General features: G+C 35.6%; 1 protein-coding gene across 1 annotated transcript in view; it reads left to right on the top strand.

The window, feature by feature from the left end:
- LEKR1 (leucine, glutamate and lysine rich 1) overlaps window positions 1-22,623 on the top strand; it is a 225,258-nt gene that overhangs the window by 111,569 nt on the left and 91,066 nt on the right. The window contains exon 6 of the mRNA XM_025376590.1: window positions 2,317-2,502. Within this exon, the coding sequence (XP_025232375.1) occupies window positions 2,317-2,502 (186 nt within the window). The remainder of the gene's footprint in view (window positions 1-2,316; window positions 2,503-22,623) is intronic.

Below are 22,623 nucleotides of genomic sequence, written 5' to 3'. Positions count from 1 at the left end.
TATCTATGGCCTAAAATAACTTATAGTCCAGTAGTAGGTTACATGTATGCATGTGATCAGTGCAACACAAATGTTGTAAATTGCTGTGAGTTCCAGGAAGATGAAGATCACATCCAGATCAGGTCCAAAAAGATTTCTGCACAGAGGTAACATTTGAGCCATGATAGCTGAATATATGAGGATAGGAGGACCTTCTTCATGGGATGGTGCTGAGACAGGAAAAGTTCAAGGTGGATACAATGACCAGTATAGGTTGACCTTGTGGGGAATCTTAATTTCTGAACCCCAAATCAGGACACATGTCTGACAAGTATGGAATTGTATAATGACAAGGGTAGAATTGAATCTTTGACACTAGGATTGCCATAGGCAAAGGAGTGTTTATTTTGCAAAAGGTAAATTAATTCATCTCCATCGAGTTTACTTTTTCCTAACTCTGTGTTAGGAATGTTGTAGCTTTTGTTAGTTTTGAAATCTTGATGTACTTTTCCATGTCTTAGAATATATTTCACAAATAAATTTGTATTGCAGATTTTTGTTCTTTTAATGTAAGATAGAAAGTCACATTGACATTAGTAGTTATTTTAGAGTATAGTGTATGCTAACAGAGTCAGCTTGCTAACCTAAGCAGTGTCATTTTGGCAAACGATAAATAGGTGACAGCATGTGTGTGGTGCTGTGCAGTGTCATTTTGACTTAAACATAGATATGGTTTTGGTATGTTATAGTTTATTCAACCTTAAGGAGCCACCTTTTTGGCTACAAAAATACACAGAAAGACTTTTTAGGTACGTAGGGAAACTAACCTCCTTATTTTCTTTAACTCCATTCTTTTAAAAATTTTATGTACTGTGTGTTAGTAGTTTTCCTCACACAAATTGGTGCATAGTTGTAAGTTTTTAGTAGCATATAGCTATTTTGAGGAAAAACATTCCCACATAAAATAATCATTGGACTATATTAAAATCCCACTTATTTGGTTCCTGCAATTTATTTCTCTAGGTTTTCCATTTTGAGCACGAACTAAATGTAGAGAAGGTGCCAGGCCCCTTGTGCTTATTCCCCAGGTCTATCACAAATGCCACTTTTTCTCCCAGACATGCTTTCTACCCATGGAAAGATATTTTGCTTTTCTCTCCTTGTACTACATTCCTGATCCTCCTCATCACAATCCCTTAAAACATGCTCTTTTTCCTGGGCTCTGTTCTAGCTCTCTGCTTTACTTCTCCTATAACCATTTCCTGGCCATATTACCTCTACTGCATGTCTGTCCTATGTATCTCTACTTGTGGTCTTCACTGGCCCACGTGGTTGCTGTTTCTGCTGTGGTGGCACCAAGAGCAATAAACGAAACCAACTACTTTTGACATCTCATCACATGTTAAACCTATCACATAGTCGAGGATGGGCTAACCAAAGAAGGGAATTCCAATTGAAATGTCTGAAAAAGCAGACTGTCCAAATTTTCATGTAAATACATGCTCATCAATTCAATTAATTGTGGTTGTACAAATTTTATAGCACTTATTTTATCTTTGTTGAGTGTGTGTTCATGTGTTTTAATGATCGTTTAAGGCAATAGTGCAGAAAAGACTGATGAACAGGTAGCTTGTTAATTATTCCAAAGGATAATATGCTCCATGCATTTCTCATGAAATTATATAAAATTAGCACATTTAAATCTAAGTAGAGCTATAAAGACATTTTTATTAAACAATCTAAATAGAATAATGACATGATTGTTATGATGAATTCTGGTCTTATTGGGGGGACACAGTACTATTAAAATCATTAAGGTATTACTAACTATGCTTTCTGCCTATAAATTTATTAGTTCTAGACACTACATCCTTCTAGTCCACTCTACTCCTAAAATCTTTCTTCATAATTTGTAGAGAATGTATCCTAGTTAACCCCTTAGAAATGCCACCCAACCAGCTCATGCTAGAACATTTAAATTTACTTTTCTGAATCATGTTGCCTAAAAAAAAATTTCAATAAAACCCATAACATTACACAGATCTTATATTATTCATTTATGTGAGTATTTAAAAAGCAGGCTTTATTACCACTTAATGCAATTTAAAAGCTAAAAAAATACTGTTAAAAGATTTCATGCATCATGTAGCAATAAAACATCATTTTCAGAATGACTACTGAATTTAAATTTAACTTTTTAGTTAGATGTCCTTATAATCTCAGAAATGTCATATTGCCTTTCAACTATTAATTTCCTAAAAGAAACTAATCAATCTTTAGAGAAATGTTTTATGATTCAATTATTGGCTATTTGTAAACTTTGAATTCTTTTTACAGAAATAGACATACTGAATAAAAGTTTGATAGTGTCCCAGAGAAATAAAGTATGCCTTGAAAAGGAAATGAAAAATCTGAAATTGTTGTCAGATGCAGCCATATTGAGATCTCAGCAGATTCAGACATCTAGACAACAGGAAGTAAACTTGCAAACCAGATGCTATGATTTGGAAAAAGAAGTACTAGGTAAAGAAAAGTCTTTTTTGCTGTTGTTGGTGACTAGTTATATAACTACATGAGGAAATATTTACATTTTTACTTAAAATTACAACAAAATCTTGTTTTAATTATTTTGGGTTGCAAATATGCTTAATTATTAGTATCACTATGGTGATAACTGTGCCTGTGGTCAACACTTGCTGTCATTTCCAGTTTTGCCATTTAGTGTGGTAAGACTTAAGTGGATATATAAAAGACATTTCAACTGCAGTGTAAGATTTCAGAAAACTAAAGTGAAATTTACTTTGGTATATCTGTGCTTTACTATGTTTCCTTGTAAAGGTGAATCCAGATTTGTAGGCAATCCTTCATTTTTCCAAATGAAAAAATTTAAAGTGTTTGAAGCATCTTAGGCAAGGTTTTAAAATTTGTCTCCGCCTCAGAGGAATGAGTGTCTTGACAGTAAATGTAAGCAGTTTGTAATTTTCCCTGGAGGTAGGAAGGGATCGATAAAATAGGTAATCAGAAAAATCATATCACAAAAGCAGAGTTTTAGAAAAATTAATCTGTTATTAATGAATAGAGTATTTCAAACATCAAGACACTGGAGCCAGGTAGCCATTTTGAAAATATCTTTGCCAGTATCCCAATACCAAGACTAACCATAAGAAGCTGAAGTAGGGAAGGGAACTCACATTTTTTAAATCCTAAGTGTGCTAAACACTTTATATGAATTATTTCTATCTGTTCTTATAGAGACCACGAAAAGCATGTATAATTATCCTATCTTACAGTGGAGAGAACCAAGGCCCACAAAGTATCATAACTGGTACTACATTCCTAGTAAATGGCAGAAAGTAAAAGCAAAACTGGTTGGACTTCAATGCTCATGCTTGTCCCACTGTGTCTATTTAGCCTTCTCCGTGGCCCAGTGGGAAGGGTGAGATAGAATCAGGGTTGAGGTGACTACCCAAGACCAGGGAGATGAACATCTGTCTGGTAAACACGGAAGAGAAAAGTCAGAAAGCGTTCTGAACCTCCTGTGTTTGGGAGTCTTTAATCATGGAAACATACCACAGACTATGGAAATCTGGAGAGAACCTAGTGTTGGAAGAGAAGATAACAAGTCATCATACTAACTTTGTAGCAGTATCAACAGATAAAAATTTTAAAATCAGATAAAATTTAAAATAATCATATATTTTTATTTTCTCTCCTGAGAACTACCTATTCATAGATTCTGGAAATTTTCTATTGCATTATTGGAATTTTTCTTGATAATTTTATAGCAAATTTTATACAGTATAGGTATTATATTCTATATTCAATTTTTTTCTAATGTATAATTTATCTATTGACTTTTTATCGTAAATTTTACCATATCGAAGTTTTTAATTTTGGTATAATCAATTATTATCTTGTATTGTTTCTGCGTAGTCTTATTAAAGTCGTCCCATTCCTAGATAGTACATACAGTATCCTGGGTTTTGTTTCCCAAGTGAGTCATTAATACATATATAATTTATTTTGATTTTATTAAAAAAATTTAGACAGCTATTTGAAATTTTTTCTTTTTAATTTTTCTGGGTACATAGTAGGGGTATATATTTATAGGATAAATGAGATATTTTGGTACAGGCATACAATGTATAATAATCATGTCAGGGTAAATGAGGTGTCCTGCCTCAAGCATTTATCCTTTCTTTGTATTACATACAATTCAGTTACACTCTTTTAGTTATTTTTAAATGTACAATATTGTTGACTGTGGTTACCCTGTTGTGTTATCAAATACTAGCTTTTATTCACCCTATCTAACTATATATTTGTACCCATTAACCCTCCCCACTTTCCATCCCCCCAACCCTGCCCCATCACCCTTCCCAGACTCTGGTAACCACCATTCTATTCTCTATTGCCAGGAGTTCAATTGATTTAATTTTTTTTTAGTTTCTACAAATAAATATGCAAAATTTGTCTTTCTCTAGCTGGCTTATTTCATTTAACATAATGACCTCCAGTTTCATCCGTGTTTTGCATATGACTGGATCTCATTCTTTTTATGGCTAAATAGTACTCCATTGTGTATATTTACCCCATTTTCTTTATCTGTTCATTTGTTGATGGACATTTGGGTTACTTCCAAATCTTGGCTATTGTGAATAGTGCTGCAATAAACATGGGAGTGTAAGTAATTCTTCAATATACTGATTTTCCTTCTTTCAGTATTATAACTAGCAGTGAGATTCCTGGACCATATGGTAGTTCTACATCTAGTTTTTTGAGGAACCTCCAAACTGTTCTCCATAGTGATTATATTAATTTATATTACCACCAACAGTGTTCAAGTGTTCTCTTTTCTCCATAACCTCGCCAGAATTTCTATTGTCTGTCATTTGGATAAAAACCATTTTAACTGGGGTGAGATTATATCTCAGTATAGTTTTGATTTGCATTTCTTTGATCATCAGTGATGTTGAACACGTTTCCATATACCTGTTTGACATTTGTGTATCTTCTTTTGAGAAATGTCTATTTAGATCTTTTTCCCATTCGTTTAAATCAGGTTATTAAATTTTTTCCTATAGAGTTGTTTGAGCTGCTTGTGTATTCTGGTTATTAATTCCTTGTCAGATGGATAGTTTGCAGATATTTTCTCCCATTATGTGGGTTGTCTCTTCACTTTGTTGATGGTTTCCTTTGCTGTGCAGGAGGTTTTTAACTTGATGTGATTCCTGCAGAATGTTTTTAACTTGATATGATCCCATTTGTCCATTTTTGCTTTGGCTGCCTGTGCTTGTGGGGTATTACTCAAGAAACCTTTGCCCAGTCCAGTGTCCTGGAGGGTTTCCTTAATGTTTTCTTTTAGTAGTTTCATAGTTTGAGGTCTTAGATTTAAGTATTTAATCCATTGTGATTTGATTTTTGTATATGGTGAGAGATAGGGATCTAGTTTTATTCATCTGCATATGGATATCCTGTTTTCCTAGGAGTATTTACTGAAGAGACTGTCTTCCCTCAACCTGTGTTCTTGGCAGTTTTGTCAAAAATTAGTTCAATGCAGATGCATGAAATTGTTTCTATGTTTTCTGTTCTGTTCCATTGGTCTCTGTGTCTGTTTTTATGTCAGTACCCAGTTGTTTTGTTTACTATAGCTCTGTAGTATAATTTGAAGTCAGGTGATGTGATTTCTCCAGTTTTGTTATTTTTGTTCAGAATAGCTTTGACTATTCTGGGTCTTCTGTGATTCCATCTAAATTTTAGGATTATTTTTGCTATTTCTGTGAAGAATAACATTGGTATTTTGATAGTGATTGCATTGTATCTGTAGATTGCTTTGGGTAGTATGGGCATTTTAATAATATTGATTCTTCTAATCTATGAACTTGGAATATCTTTCCTTTTTGTGTGTGTCCTTTTCAATTTCTTTCATCACTGTTTTCATTTTGGAGAACTTTTACTTCTCTAGTTAGGTTTATTCCTAGATATTTTATTTTATTTTTAGCTATTGTAAATAGGATGATTTTCTTGATTTCTTTTTCAGATTGTTCACTGTTGTCATATAGAAATGCTACTGGTTTTTGTATGTTGATTCTATATCCTGCAACTTTACTGAATTAGTTTATTAGTTCTAATAGTTTTTATGGAGTCTTTAGGTTTTTCTAAATATAAGATTATATCATCTGCAAACAAGGATAATTTGACTTTTTCCTTTCCAATCCAATTTGGATGCCTTTTATTTCCTTATCTTGTCTGATTGCTCTAGCTAGGATTTTCTGCACTGTGTTGAATAATGGTGGTGAAAGTGGGCATCCTTGTTGTTTTCCAGACTTGGAGGAAAGGCTTTTAGTTTTTCCCTGTTCAGTATGATACTAAATGTGGACCTCTTTTATATGGCTTTTATTATGTTAAGATATGTTCCTTCCATACCCAGTTTTTTGAGGGTTCTTATCACAATGGCATGTTGAATTGTATCAAATGCTTTTTGAGAATCAACTGAAATGATCATATGGTTTTTGACCTTCATTCTGTTAATATAATGTAGCACACTGATTTGCATATGTTGGACCATCCTTGCTTCCCTTTTTTTTATTGGCCTGTTCAGGTTTTGGATTTCTTCATTGAGCAATCTTGGTAGATTGTATATATCTGGGAATTTATTCATTTATTCTAGGTTTTCCAATTTATTGGCATATAGTTGCTCATAGTAGCCTCTAACAATCCTTTGAATTTCTGCAGTATTGGTTGTAATGTCTCCTTTTTCATGTCTGATTGTATTTATCTGGGTCTTCTCTTTTTTTTTTTTCTTTATTAGTTGGGTTAAAGGTTTGTTAATTTTGTTTATCTTTTGAAGAGACCAACTTTTCATTTTGTTGATCTTTTATATTGTTTTCTTCAGTCTCAATTTCATATATTTTTGCTCCGATCTTTATTTCTTTTCTTCTAATTTTGGACTTGGTTTTCTCATGCTTTAAGATGCATTGTTATGTTGATTTGAAGCTTTCTACTTTTTTGATGTAAGTGCTTGTTGCTATAAACTTTCTTCTTGTACTGCTTTTGCTGGATCCCATAGGTTTTGCTATGTTGTGTTTACATTTTAATTTGTTTCAAGAAATTTTAAAATTTACTTCCTTATTTCTTCATTGACCCACTGGCTATTCAGGAACACATTTTTTAGTTTTTCATGTTTGTATGGTTTTAAAAATTCCTCTTGTTCTTGATATCGAGTTTTATTCCATTTTGGTCAGAAACATATTTAATATTATTTCTATTGTTTTGAATGTTTTAAGACTTGTTTTGATGCTTTACATGGTCTATCCTTGAAAATGATTCATGTGCTGAGAAGAATGTGTGTTCTGTAGCCATTGGATGAAATGTTTCTTAAATTTCTATTAAGTCCATTTGTTCTACACTTCTATTGTTGTACTAGATTATTGTACTAGAGTCCATCTCCCTTTTTAGCTCTAGTAATATTTGCTTTATATATGTGGGTACTCCAGTCTTGGGTTCATACATATATACAATTATTACATCCTTGTGCTGAATCAACCCCTTTATCATTATGTCATGACTTCTTTGTCTCTTTTTATAGTTTTTGTTTTGAAATCTATTTTGTATTGTATAAATATAGTTTTTTGTGCATTTTATTTTGTTTGTGTCAATTTGCATGGAATTTTTTTCCATCCCTTTACTTTCAGTTTATTGTGTCTTTATAGGTGAAGTACGTTTCTTGTAGACAACAAATCATGGGGTCTTATTTTTTAATTCATTTAGTTATTCTGTCTTTCAATTGAGGGTTTAGTCTGTTGACATTCAATGTTATTATCGATAAGTAAGGACTTACTCCTGCCACTTTATTTGTTTTCTGGTCTTCTCTCTCTTCTTTCCTTCCCTTTCTCTTCCTTTTGCTGAAGGTGATTTCCTCAGGTGTTATGTTAATTTTTTGCTTTTTATTTTTTGTGTATCTGTTGTATGTTTTTTGGTTTGAGGTTTACCATGAAGCTTGCAAATATCTTATAACCCATTCTTTCTTCTTGATCAATTCTGCTGTTAGTAGACTCTGATGAATTCTTTAGTATGTCAAATGCATTTTTTAACTAAAGAACTTCTACTTGATTCTCTTTAGTTATTTCAGTCTCTTTGTTAAATTTTATCTGATAGAATCCTGAATTTGTTCTCTGTTATCTTGGATTTTATTGAGCTGCCTCAAAACAGCTATTTTGAATTATCTGTCTGAAAGGTCACATATCTCTGTCTTTCTAGGATTGATTCCTGGTGCTTTATTTAGTTCGTTTGGTGAGGCCATGTTTTCCTGGATGATCTTGATCTTTGTTGGTGTCTGGGTATTGAAGAGTTAGGTATTCATTGTAGCCTTCACAGTGTGGGCTTGTTTGTATCCATATTTCTTAGGAAGACTTTCTAGGTATTTGAAGAGACTTGGGTGTTATGATCTAAGTCTTTGGTCATTGCAGCCATACCTGCTTTAGAGGGCACCACCTGCTCAGTAATACTGTGGGTCTTGCAGACTTGTAGATATACCACCTTGGTGGACTTGGGTAAGATCCAATAATTCGCGGGATTGCCTGACAGAGACTCTTGTTCTCTTTCCTTACCTTCCCCCAAACAGAGTGTTTCTGTCTGTGCTAAGCTTCCTGGAGCTGGAGAGGGGGTGATACGAGTAATCCTATGGCCACCACCACTGGAACTGTGCTGGGTCAGACCCAAAGCCAGCATAGCACTTCATTTGGGTCTTACTCAAGGCCTACAGTGACCACTGCCTGGCTACTGCTGATGTTCACTGAAGGCCCCAGGGCTCTATAATCAGCAGATAGCTAATTCAGTCAGGTTTATGCTCTTCCCTTTCAGGCGGTGAGTTCCCTTTGGCCCTGGGCAAGTCTGGGGATGCTGTACAGGAGCCAGGGCCTGGAGTCAGGAAGCTTAGTAATCTACCTGACGTTCTATCCTACTATAGCTGAGCTGACATCCAAGCCACAAGACAAAGTCCTTTCCACTCTTCCCCTTTCCTCAAGAAGAGGAATATCTCCCCATGGCCACCAGTGCCCCAGCCACAACAAGTACTGCCTGGCTACCACCGCTGTTAACTCAAGGCCCAAGGGCTCTTCATTCAGCTTGTGGTTAATGCTGCCACTCCTTAGTCTCTCCTTTCAGGGCCACGGGCTCTCCTCTGGCATAGGGAGGGTCCAGAAATTCTGTTCAGGTGCTAAGGCCTGGAATCAGGGACCTCAGAAGCTTGCTTGGTGCTCTATGCCACTGCGGCCGAGCTGGTACTCAAGCTAAAACAATAAGGTCTCCTTTCTCTTCCCTCTATTTTCCTCAAGCAGGAATGGTCTCTTCCCATAGCCACCAATGCTGGAAATGTGCTACATCACACCTGAAACCAGCATAGTTCTGGGTTTCACCCAAGGCCTGTGTCAAGTACTGTATGGTTACCACTATATTGCTACCACTGCTGACTATTCAGTTCTTAGTCAGCAGGTGATGAATTCTGCCAGAAATGGTTCCTTTCCTTCAAAGCACCATGTTCCCTTCTGGCCCAGGGTATGTTTAGAAATGTTGTCCAGGAGCTAGAGCCTGAAAAAGGGGTCTTGAGATTCTGCCTGGTGCCCTACTCTACTGTGGCTGAGCTAGTATCAAAGTTGCAAGACAAAGTCCTGTTTACTTTCCTCTCCTCAAGCAGAGTAAAGGAGTCTCTTCCAGAGTTGTGAGCTGCACTGCCTGGGATTGAGGTAGGGGTGATGCAAGCACTCCCTTGAATGCCTCAGCTCACTAGATCACATGCACCCCAAGTCCACTGGCTGCAAGTCCAGCACAGCACCAGGACTTGCCCAGGAATTGCAGTTACTGTGTCCCAGACTGCCTTTCTAGTTTGCTTAGGACCTCAGAGCACTTTAGCCAATAGTGGTGGAGCCTGCTGGAACTCAGGTACCTGTCACTGGGATGGACAATTTGCCTCTGGTTAGGGCTGGTCCAAATGCTCCCTCTGTGAACACTGTCTGAATTCTGCCCCTGGTTGCTTTCTTCTGTGAGAGAGCAGCACTGAGTTACAATGAAAAGTCCCACAGTCACTGCAGTCTTCCTCCCCAAAAGACACAGATTCTCTCTCTGTGCCACAGGTCTGCTGCCAAAGGATGAGGGGAGGGGTAGCACTGGAAATTCAAGACTATCTTTCCTGCCCTCTTCAGTGCTTCTTTCTTCAATAGGATGTTAAAACCAAGTATTATGATTGCTGATCTGGTTTTGGTTCTTACGAAGGTGCCTTTTGTGTGTGGATAGGTGTTCAATTTTGTTGTTCCTGCAGGGCGGATGATTGCTCGTGGTTTCTATTTGGCCTTCTTGCTCCCCCTCCCCTCTAGAATTTATCTGTAATATGGTGTAAGATATAATGGTCCAGATTTACTCTTTTCCAGCTGTATCAGTATTATGTATTAAATAATTTATCATTTTCTCACTAGATAGAACTACTATCTGTTATATGTTAAAATTTTAATATATACAGATGCTCCTTTACTTACAGTGGGGTTATGTCCCAATGAACCCATCCTAACTTGAAAATATTGTAAGTAAAAAAATGCATTTAATGCTGGCAACACAGCAGACGATCCCACCTTACCATGATTCGACTTACAAATTTTTGACTTTACTGTGGTGTTAAAGAAATATGCATTCAGTAGAAACCAGAACCCCATCATAATTGGTAAGGAGCCTCTCAACTTATGATGGGGTTACATCCTGATAAACCTATCATAAAGTCAAAAAATCATATTGAACCATAAGTCGGGAACTGTCTGTACTAGCAACTATTACTATATTCTGTCTTCTGTTCCACTAATATTTTTGATGCACCATTAATAGTACATTGATTTGAATATGACTTATTAGCATATTCTTTTAGGTGCTAAACCCTTTCTATCTCCACCGTTCTTACTTTTTAAATACATATTTGCAGACAGTTAGTCTTTCATTTTAACTTTAATATAATTTTATTTACCTCTAATCCATAGGTTCCAAGAAGTACCTAGTAAAAGTTTTTCTCTCTGTATTTGTTACATCTTTCCTACATATTCAGAGGAAGTTATTCTTCCACATAAACTTTAAGATGATTACATTCACCTCTAATGCCAACAAGGATTCTAATTTGAATTGCATTATATTTACAAACTAATTTTTAGAGAATTAAAAATGTTGGTAATATTGTCTTTTGAATATTGTTAAGTCTTTTTATTCAAAAACATGGTATGCTGTTTCATTTTTAATGCTATTATATATTCTTTAATAAGATGTAATAGTTTTACTTAAATATGTTTCTTTGCCATTCTTGTTAAATTTGTTACTATCAGTTTTGCCTCTACCATGAATAGACTATTTTTTCAATTTTTGTTGATAGAGTAGACAAAAGCTATTCATTTTTATATATTTGTTTTATATCCATCCACCTCACAAAACTCTCATATTAATTCTACAGTAGACATTTTTTATTAGTGACTCTTGGGCCTACAACTTCCCAAAAGAGTTCTTCTATTTTTTCCCCAGTGTTTATATCTGTTATTTTATTTTCTTGTCTTCTTTATATCTTATTAAATTCATCCGAAGCTCTGACACTCTGTTAAATAATAATGCTGACAGTGAACATTCAATCTGTCATTGATGGGCACTTAGGTTGATTCCATGTCTTTGCTATTGTGAATAGTGCTGCTATGAACATTTGCATGCATGTGTCTTTGTGGTAGAATGCTTTATATTACTCTGGGTATACACCCAATTATGGGATTACCGGGTTGAATGGTAGTTCTGCTTTTAGCTCCTTGAGGAATTGCCATATGGCTTTCCACAGTGTTGAACTAATTTACACTCCCAGCAACAGTGTATAAGTGTGTCCTTTTCTCTGCAACCTCACCAGCATCTGTTATTTTTTTATTTTTTAATAATAGCCATTCTGACTGGTGTGAGGTGATACCTCATTGGCACTTGATTTGCATTTCTCTAATCATCAGTGATATTGAACTTTTTTCCCTACGCTTTTTGGCCACATGTATGTCTTCTTTTGAGAAGTGTCTGTTCATGTTCTTTGCCCACTTTTTAATGGGCTTGTTTGACGTTTTTTTCTTGTGAATTTAAGGTCCTTATAGATGCTTGATAATAGACCTTTGTCAGCTGCATAGTTTGCAAATTTTGTCTCCATTCTGTAAGTTGTCCGTTTACTCTGTTAATAGCTTCTTTTGGTGTGCAGAAGTTCTTAAGTTTAATTAGACCCCATTTGTCAGTTTTTGCCTTTGTTGCAATTGCTTATGGTATCTTTGTTACGAAATCTTTGCCCATTCCTATGTCCAGAATGGTTATTCCCTAGGTTGTCTTCTGGGTTTTTATAGTTTTGGGTTTTACATTTAAGTCTTTAATACATCTTGAGTTGATTTCTGTATATGGCATAAGGAAGGGGTCTAGTTTCAGTATTCTGCATATGACTAGCCAGTTATCCCAGCACCATTTACTGAATAGGGAGTCTTTTCCCATTGCTTGTTTTTGTCAGCTTTATCAAAGATCAGATTGTTGTAGGTTTGCGGCTTTATTTCTGGGCTCTCTATTCTGGTTCATTGGTCTGTGTGCCTGTTTTCGTACCAGTACTATGCTGTTCTTTTGGCTTCAATATTTACTAGCTGTGTTATTTTGGATAAGTTACTTAACTTCTCTGGGCTTTAGTTTCTTTATTTACAAAATGGGTATAATAACAGCCCCTACCTTCTAGTGTTTTTGCAAGGATTTTGCAAGAATTCTCAAGTAGAGAATTGTATTTTACTTCATATTTCAAAGGAACATTTAATAAGATTTGATCACATACTCAGCATAAAGAAAAGCTGTTTGTTTTAATTTACTCACATTTAGTTAAAAATTGCTACATCAATTTTCATAATAGAAATAGGCCTATATTTGTTTTAATATTTTTGTCAGATTGTGGTTACAGGTCACTGTGGCCTTGTAGAATGAGTTGAGAAATATACTTTAATTTTTGGTTCTTTCTAAAACATTGTATAAAATTAAGTTTTTCTCTGTTTCTTGAAAGTTTGGTACAATTTGCTTAGAAAATCATCTGGCCATATCTTTGTGGGAAGACACTGTTTCAGTTTATTAGTTACAGAACCTTTTGCTTTTGTTGAGTCAATCTTAGTAAAATATATTTTTGTAATAATGTGTCCATTTCATCCAAGATTTCAAAGCTGTTGGCATGAGGTTGTTCAGAGCATTATTTTCTTATTATTTCTTATTCTTTATTTGTAGTTACTGCCCCTTTTTCATTTCTTTTATTGTTTTGGTTACTATAGCCTGGTATTATAGTTTGAAGTTGGATGATGTGATGCCTGCAGCTTTGTTCTTTTTGCTTAGGATTTCCTTGGCTATTATGGCTCTTTTTTGATTCCATATGAATTTTTAAATAATTTTTTCTAGTTCTATGAAGAACGTGATTGATAGTTTGATAGGAATAGCATTGAATCTGTAAATTGCTTTGGGCAGTATGGCCATTTTACTGATACTGATTCTTCCAATCCATGAGCATGGGATGTTCTTCTATTTCTTTTTGTCATCTCTGATTTCTTTGGGCAGTTTGTAATTCTCATTGTAGAGACCTTTCACCGCCTAGTTAGCTGTATTCCTATGTATTTTATTCCTAGGAATTTTGTGTGTGTGTTTGTGTATGTGTGTGAATTGTAAATGGGATTGTGTTCCTGATTTGTCTTTTGGCTTGGCTGTTGTTGGCGTATAGGAATGCTAGCTAGTGATTGTACATTGATTTTGTATCCTGAAACTTTGCTAAAGTTGTTTATCAGCTGAAGGAACTTTTGGGTCAAGACTAAGGGGTTTTCTGGATATAGAAACATGTCATCTGCAAACAGGGATAGTTTGACTTCTTCTTATCCTATTAGAATGCCTTTATTTCTTTCTCTTGCCTGACTGCTCTGGCTAGGACTTCCAATACTATATTGAGTAGGAGTGGTGAGAGAGGGCATCCTTGTCTTGTTCTGGTTTTCAAGGGAATAATTCCAGCTTTTGCCCATTCAATATGATGTTGGTTGTGGGTTTGGCATAGATGGCTCCTATTTTGAGGTCTATTCCTTCAATACCTAGTTTATTGAAAGTTTTTCATATAAACGGAGGTTGAATTTTATCAAAAGCCTTTTCTGCATCTATTGAGATAATCACATGGTTTTTTCTTTAGTTCTGTTTACGTGATTAATCACATTTATTGATTTGCATATGCTGAACCAACGTTGCATCACAAGGATGAAGCCCTACTTGATCAAGATGTATTAGCTTCTTGATGTGTTGCTGAATTTGGTTTGCAAGTATTTTGTTAAGGATTTTTGCATTGGTGTTCATCATGGATATTGGCCTGAATTTTTTTGTGTGTGCCTCTCTGCCAGGTTTTGGTATCAGGATGATGCTGACCTCATAAAATAAATTGGGGAGGAATTCTTCCTCCTCAATTCTTTGGAATAGTTTCACTATGAATAGTTCCAGTTCTTCTTTGTACATCTGGTAGAATTCAGCTGTGAATCCATCAGTTCCTGGGCTTTTATTTTTGGTTGGTAGACTATTACTGATTTAATTTCAGATGTTGTTATTGGTCTGTTCAGGGAATCAATTTGTTCCTGGTTCAGTATTAGGAGGGTGTATGTGTCCAGGAATGTATGCATCTCTTCTAGTTTGTGTGCATAGAGGTGTTTGTAGTAGTTTCTGATGGTTGTTTTTATTTCTCTGGGGTTAGTGGTAACACTTCCTTCTTCATTTCTAATTGTGTTTATTTGGATCTTCTCTCTTCTTTATTAGTCTAGCTAGTGTCCTATCTTATTCACTTTTAAAAAAAACCTACTTCTGGATTCATTGATCTTTTGAATGTTTTTGTGTGTCTTGATTTCCTTCCATTCAGCTCTGATTTTGGTTATTTCTTGTATTTTGCTAACTTTGGGGTTGATTTTTTTCTTTAATAGCTTAGAATCGTGGGATTCTAATGCTTCAAATAATTTTTTACCATTGGGTATAGTATAAGGAATGAACAAATCAATTTTTAATCTTTGTATGAAAGTTGTATTCAAATGAATTACGTATACTTGTGACTTGAAATATCAAGTGGTATATAGGGTTTTGATTTTATGAACCAGAAAAGGTAGGGAATTAATGTGGCAAGCTCTATTTAAAGATGCACTCTTGCATTCTTGAGAAAACTGAAATTCTTCTCATATATCCTGGATTTTCCTCTTGACCTGAAATAGCTGCTTATGGGATGGCCCCAGGAGTTGTAGATTCCTGGAGCCTTTTTAGAACTAGAAGCTATTTTTAGCTAAATGGAGGCACATCGAAAACATGTAAGAGTAGTAGCAACAAAAATGCATTTTTGGAATTTATTATACCATGAGCTGTTAATGCTGACAATATAAATACTTGTGAAATTCTTTAATGTATGAATAATAGATCCTCATGGAAACTGTGAAGTTTTGGAGTTTAGCTTTGATCTTTTTTCCTTCAAAATAAAATACTGTCAGAGCTAAATATTTCAAATATTTATAAGATCAATAAAAATGAAGCTACTAAGATAGTGATTTTCATGTATCAGATTAAATAAACCCAAAAGTATGATAGCAGATTGGGTTGGTGAGGCACTCTAATGTATTTCTGGGTGGACTATCAATTGGTACAATTACTATAGAGACTAGTTTGTCAATATTTTTCTGAAATACAAATGAACTGCCCTCCTTTGACCCTGGACTTACTTCCTTTTCCAGGAATTAACATGTAGATATGCCTTCTTATAAATGAAATAACAGATTTGCAAAGTTATTCTTTGAAGCATAGCAATACTAAAAGATTGCAAGCAACCTAAAACATCATGATAGGTGACTGGTTAAATAAATTGTGCAGTATTCAAACAGTAGAGTCCATATAGCCATAGAGAGAGAGAGAGAGAGACAGAGAAAGTTCCTTGTATATTAATGTGTAGAGATCTCCAAACTATATTGTCAAATAAGGAAAGGAAGATACATAACATTGCATATGCACTGTGGTATAATTTGTATACAAAATATGAAGTGAAATATATGTGTATTATTATTTACTTATACTCTATAAATTTTTAAAATCTTTGGAGATATACATACAAGAAACTAACAACAGTATTTATTATTTGGAGGCAATCAGAATTACGTGAATGAGAGATGAATGAGGGGAGTCTTTTTTAAAAAAAAAAGGTTTACTTTTTACAGCAATTTGAGATTTACTGAAAAAATGAAAAGATAATATAGAGCATTCTCATATACCACTCCCCCAACACAGTTTCCCCTGTGGTTAACATTGTACACTAGTTTAGTACATTTGTTACAATTAATGAATGAATATTGACATATTATTATTTTTTCCCCTCAATTTTTATTTTAAGTTCTGGGGTACACGTGCAGGATGTGCAGGTTTGTTACACAGGTAAACATGTGCCATAGTAGTTTGCTTCACAGATCTCATCCCATCACCTAGGCATTAAGCCCAGCATCCATTAGCTATTCTTCCTGAAGCTCTTCCTCCCTTCACCCCCCAGTTGACAGGCCCTAGTGAGTGTTGTTTTCCCCATGTGTCCATGTGTTCCTATCATTCAGTGAGAACATGAGGTGTTTGGTTTTCTGTGCCTGCGTTAGTTCGCTGAGGATAACAGCTTCCAGATCCATCCATGTCTCTTCAAAGGACATGATCTCATTCCTTTTTATGGCTGCATAGTATTCCATGGTGTATATGTACCACATTTTCTTTATTTAATCTATCATTGATGGACATTTAGGTTGATTCCATCTCTTTGCTATTGTGAATAGTGCTGCAGTGAACATATGCATGCATGTATCTTTATAATAGAATTATTTATATTTTCTGGGTATATACCCAGTAATGGGATTGCTGGCTCAAATGGTATTTCTGCCTCTAGATCTTTGAGGAATTGCGACATTGTCTTCCACAAAGGTTGAACTAATTTACACTCCCTCCAACAGTGTAAAAGCTCCTTTTTCTCACAAGCTCACCAGCATCTGTTGTTTCTTGACTTTTTAATAATCACCATTCTGACTGGTGTGAGATGGTATCTCATTGTGGTTTTAATTTGCATTTCTCTAATAATCAGTGATGATGAGTGTTTTTTCATGTTTGTTGGCTGCATGTATGTCTTCTTTTGAAAAGTGTTTGTTCATGTTCTTTGCCTACTTTTTAATGGGGTTTTTTGTTTTTTCCTTGTACATTTTTTTAAGTTCCTTGTAGACTCTGGATGTTACACCTTTGTCAAATGGGTAGATTGCAAAAATTTTCTCCCATTCTTTAGGTTGTCTGTTCACCTATTAATAGTTTCTTTTGCTGTGCAGAAAGTCTTTACTTTAATTAGATCTCATTTGTCAATTATTGATTTTGTTGCTATTGCTTTTAACATTTTCATCATGAAATCTCTGCCTGTACCTACGTCCTGAATGATATTGCCTAGATTTTCTTCTAGGGTTTTTATAGCTTTGGGTTTTACATTTAAGCCTTTAATCCATCTTGAGTTGATTTTTGTATGTGGCATAAGAAAGGGTTCCAGATTCAGTTGTCCACATATGGCCAGCCAGTTCTCCCAGCACCATTAATTAAATAGGAAATCCTTTCTCCATTGCTTGCTTTTGTCAGGTTTGTCAAATATCAGAGGTTGTAGGTGTGCTGTCTTATTTCTGAGTTCTCTATTCTGTTCCATTGTTCTATGTGTCTGTTTTTGTACTGGTATCATGCTTCGGTTACTATAGCCTTGTAGTATAGCTTGAAGTCGGGTTGCATGATGCCTCCAGCTTTTTTCTTTTTGATTAGGATTGCCTTGGATATTCAGGCCCTTTTTAGTTCCATATGAATTTTAAAAATCGTTTTTTCTAGTTCTGTGAAGAATGCCAATGGTAGTTTAATGGGAATAGCATTGAATCTATAAATTACTTTGGGCAGTATGGCCATTTAAATAATATTGATTCTTCCTATCCATGAGCATGGAATGTTTTTTCCATTTGTTTGTGTCCTCTCTTATTTCCTTGAGCAGTCATTTGTAGTTCTCCTTGAAAAGATTTTTCATTTCCCTTGTTAGTTGTCTTCCTAGGGTTTAAAAAAAATTTTTTTTTATAGTAATTGTGAATGGGAGTTCATTCATTATTTGGCTCTTGGCTCACTTGTTGTTGGTGTAGAGTAATGTTTTTGCACATTTATTTTGTATTCTGAGACAGCTGAAGTTGCTTATCACCTTAAGAAGCTTTTGGGCTGAGACAATTTTCTAGATGTAGGATCATGTTATGTGCAAATAAAGATAATTTGACTTCTTATTTTCCTATTTGGATACCCTTTATTTCTTTTACTTGCCTGATTGCCCTGGCCAGAACGTTCAGTACTATGTTTTATAGGAGTGGTGAGAAAGGACATCTTTGTTTGTGCCAGTTTTCCAGGGAAATGCTTCTAGTTTTTGCACATTCAGTATGATATTGGCTGTGGGTTTGTCATCTATGGCTCTTATTATTTTGAAGTATGTTCCCTTAATGCATAGTTTATTGAGAAGTTTTAACATAAAGGGATGTTGAATTTTATCAAAGGCCTTTTTGCCATTTATTGAGATCATCATGTGGTTTTTGTCTTTAGTTCTGTTTATGTGATGAATCACATTTATTGATTTGCATATATTGAACCAAGCTTGCATTCCAGGGATGAAGCCAACTTATTATGGTGGATAAGCTTTTCGATGTGCTGCTAGATTCAGTTTGCCAGTATTTAATGAACATTTTTGTATTGATGTTCATCAGGGATATATTGACCTGAAGTTTTCTTTTTTGTAACATTTCTACCAGGTTTTGCTATTAGGATGATGCTGGCCTCATAAAATGAGTTACAGAGGAGTCTTTCTTTTCAGTTTTTTGAAATAGCTTCAGTAGAAATGGTGCTGCCAGATCTTCTTTGTACCTCTGGTAGAATTCAGCTATAAATCTGTCTGGTGCTATAAATGTCCCTCTTAACACTGCTTTAGCTGCATCTCACACATTCTGATTTGTTGTCTCTTTGTCCTCATTAGTTTTAAAGAACTTCTTGATTTCTGTCTTAATTTCATTATTTACCTAGAAGTCATTCAGGAGCAGATTGTTCAATTCTCATGTGGTTGTGTGGTCTTGAGTGAATTTCTTAATCTTGAGTTCTAGTTTGATTACACTGTGGTCTGAGAGACTGTTATTATTTTAGTTCTTTTGCATTTGCTGAGGAGTGTTTGATTATGTGTGGTGATAAGAAGAATGTATATTCTGTTATTTTATGATGTAGAGTGCTGTAGATATCTATCAGGTCCACTTGATCCAGAGCTGAGTTCAGGTTCGCTATCTTTGTTAATTTTCTATCTTGATGATCTAATATTGTCAGTGGGATGTTAAAGTCTCCCATTATTATTGTGTGGGAGTCTAAGTCTCTTGTTTAGGTCTCTAAGAACTTGCTTTATGAATCTGCTTTTTTATTGAGTACATATATATTTAAGATAGTTAGCTTTTCTTCTTGAATTGAACCCTTTACCATTATGTAATGTCCTTCTTTGTCTTTTTGGATCTTTGTTACTTTAAAGTCTGTTTTGTCAGAAACTAGTATTGTGACCCCTGCTTTTTTCTGTTTTCCATTTTCTTGGTAAATTTTCCTGCATTCCTTTATTTTGAGCCTATGTGTGTCTTTGGATATAAGATGGGCCTCTTGAAGACAGCATACCAATAGGGCTTGGCTCTTCCAGCTTTCTATTCTATGTCTTTTAATTGGGGCATTTAGCCCATTTACATTTAAGGTTAGTATTGTTGTCTGTGAATTTGATCCTGTCATCATGGTGCTAGCTAGTTATTTTGCAGACTGTTTATGTGGTTGCTTCATAGTGTACCTGGTCTGTGTACTTCAGTGTGTTTTTGCAGTGGCTGGTAACATTTTCGTTTGTTTGTTTGTTTTTCCATATTTAGTGCTTCCTTCAGAAGCTCTTGCAAAGCAGGCCTAGTGGTGATGAATTCCTTCAGAATTTGCTTGTCTGAAAAGGATCTTATTTCTCCTTTACTTATGAAGCTTAGTTTGGCCAGATATGAAATTCTGGGTTGGGACTTATTTTCTTTAAGAATGTTGAATTTTGGCCCCCAGTCTCTTCTGGCTTGAAGGGTTTCTGCTGAGGGATACACTGTTATTCTGATGGGCTTCCCTTTGTAGGTGACCTGTCCTTTCTCACTAGCTGCCCTTAACATTTTTCTTTCTTTTCGACCTTGGAGAGTCTGATGATTATGTGTCTTGGTGTTGATCTTCTCATGGAGTATCTTTCCAGGGTTCTCTGCAGTTCCTGAATTTGAATGGTGGCCTGTCTTGTTGGTTGGGGAAGTTCTTCTGGATGATATTCTGAAGTATATTTTTCTTTTTTTTTCTTTCTTTCTTTCTTTCTTTCTTTATTATTATTATTATTATACTTTAAGTTCTAGGGTACATGTGCATAACATGCAGGTTTGTTACATATGTATACTTGTGCCATGTTGCTGTGCTGCACCCATCAACTCGTCAGCACCCATCAACTCATCATTTACATCAGGTATAACTCCCAATGCAATCCCTTCCTCCTGCCCCCTCCCCATGATAGGCCCCGGTGTGTGATGTTCCCCTTCCCGAGTCCAAGTGATCTCATTGTTCAGTTCCCACCTATGAGTGAGAACATGCGGTGTTTGGTTTTCTGTTCTTGTGATAGTTTGCTAAGAATGATGGTTTCCAGCTGCATCCATGTCCCTACAAAGGACACAAACTCATCCTTTTTTATGGCTGCATAGTATTCCATGGTGTATATGTGCCACATTTTCTTAATTCAGTCTGTCACTGATGGACATTTGGGTTGATTCCAAGTCTTTGCTATTGTGAATAGTGCCGCAATAAACATACGTGTGCATGTGTCTTTATAGCAGCATAATTTATAATCCTTTGGGTATATACCCAGTAATGGGATGGCTGGGTCATATGGTACTTCTAGTTTTAGATCCTTGAGGAATCGCCATACTGTTTTCCATAACGGTTGAACTAGTTGACAATCCCACCAACAGTGTAAAAGTGTTCCTGTTTCTCCACATCCTCTCCAGCACCTGTTGTTTCCTGACTTTTTAATGATTGCCATTCTAACTGGTGTGAGATGGTATCTCATTGTGGTTTTGATTTGCATTTCTCTGATGGCCAGTGATGATGAGCATTTTTTCATGTGTCTGTTGGCTGTATGAATGTCTTCTTTTGAGAAATGTCCGTTCATATCCTTTGCCCACTTTTTGATGGGGTTGTTTGTTTTTTTCTTGTAAATTTGTTTGAGTTCTTTGCAGGTTCTGGATATTAGCCCTTTGTCAGATGAGTAGATTGCAAAAATTTTCTCCCATTTTGTAGGTTGCCTGTTCACTCTGATGGTAGTTTCTTTTGCTGTGCAGAAGCTCTTTAGTTTAATTAGATCCCATTTGTCAATTTTGGCTTTTGTTGCCGTTGCTTTTGGTGTTTTAGACATGAAGTCTTTGCCCATGCCTATGTCCTGAATGGTATTACCTAGGTTTTCTTCTAGGGTTTTTATGGTATATGGTCTAACATTTAAGTTTCTAATCCATCTTGAATTAATTTTCGTATAAGGAGTAACGAAAGGATCCAGTTTCAGCTTTCTACTTATGGCTAGCCAATTTTCCCAGCACCATTTATTAAATGGGGAATCCTTCCCCCATTTCTTGTTTCTCTCAGGTTTGTCAAAGATCAGATGGCTGTAGATGTGTGGTATTATTTCTGAGGACTCTATTCTGTTCCATTGGTCTATATCTCTGTTTTGGTACCAGTACCATGCTGTTTTGGTTACTGTAGCCTTGTAGTATAGTTTGAAGTCAGGTAGCGTGATGCCTCCAGCTTTGTTCTTTTGACTTAGGATTGTCTTGGCAATGCGGGCCCTTTTTTGGTTCCATATGAACTTTAAAGCAGTTTTTTCCAATTCTGTGAAGAAACTCATTGGTAGCTTGATGGGGATGGCATTGAATCTATAAATTACCTTGGGCAGTATGGCCATTTTCATGATATTGATTATTCCTATCCATGAGCATGGTATCTTCTTCCATTTGTTTGTGTCCTCTTTGATTTCACTGAGCAGTGGTTTGTAGTTCTCCTTGAAGAGGTCCTTTACATCCCTTGTAAGTTGGATTCCTAGGTATTTTATTCTCTTTGAAGCAATTGTGAATGGAAGTTCATTCATGACTTGGCTCTCTGTTTGTCTGTTACTGGTGTATAAGAATGCTTGTGATTTTTGCACATTAATTTTGTATCCTGAGACTTTGCTGAAGTTGCTTATCAGCTTAAGGAGATTTTGGGCTGAGACAATGGGGTTTTCTAAATATACAATCATGTCATCTGCAAAGAGGGACAATTTGACTTCTTCTTTTCCTAACTGAATACCCTTGATTTCTTTCTCTTGCCTGATTGCCCTAGCCAGAACTTCCAACACTATGTTGTATAGGAGTGGTGAGAGAGGGCATCCCTGTCTTGTGCCAGTTTTCAAAGGGAATTTTTCCAGTTTTTGCCCATTCAGTATGATATTGGCTGTGGGTTTGTCAT

This window comes from Theropithecus gelada, chromosome 2, assembly GCF_003255815.1.
Source record: "Theropithecus gelada isolate Dixy chromosome 2, Tgel_1.0, whole genome shotgun sequence".
Taxonomy (NCBI): Eukaryota; Metazoa; Chordata; class Mammalia; order Primates; family Cercopithecidae; genus Theropithecus; species Theropithecus gelada.
This window is presented reverse-complemented; position numbering and strand designations above follow the sequence as displayed.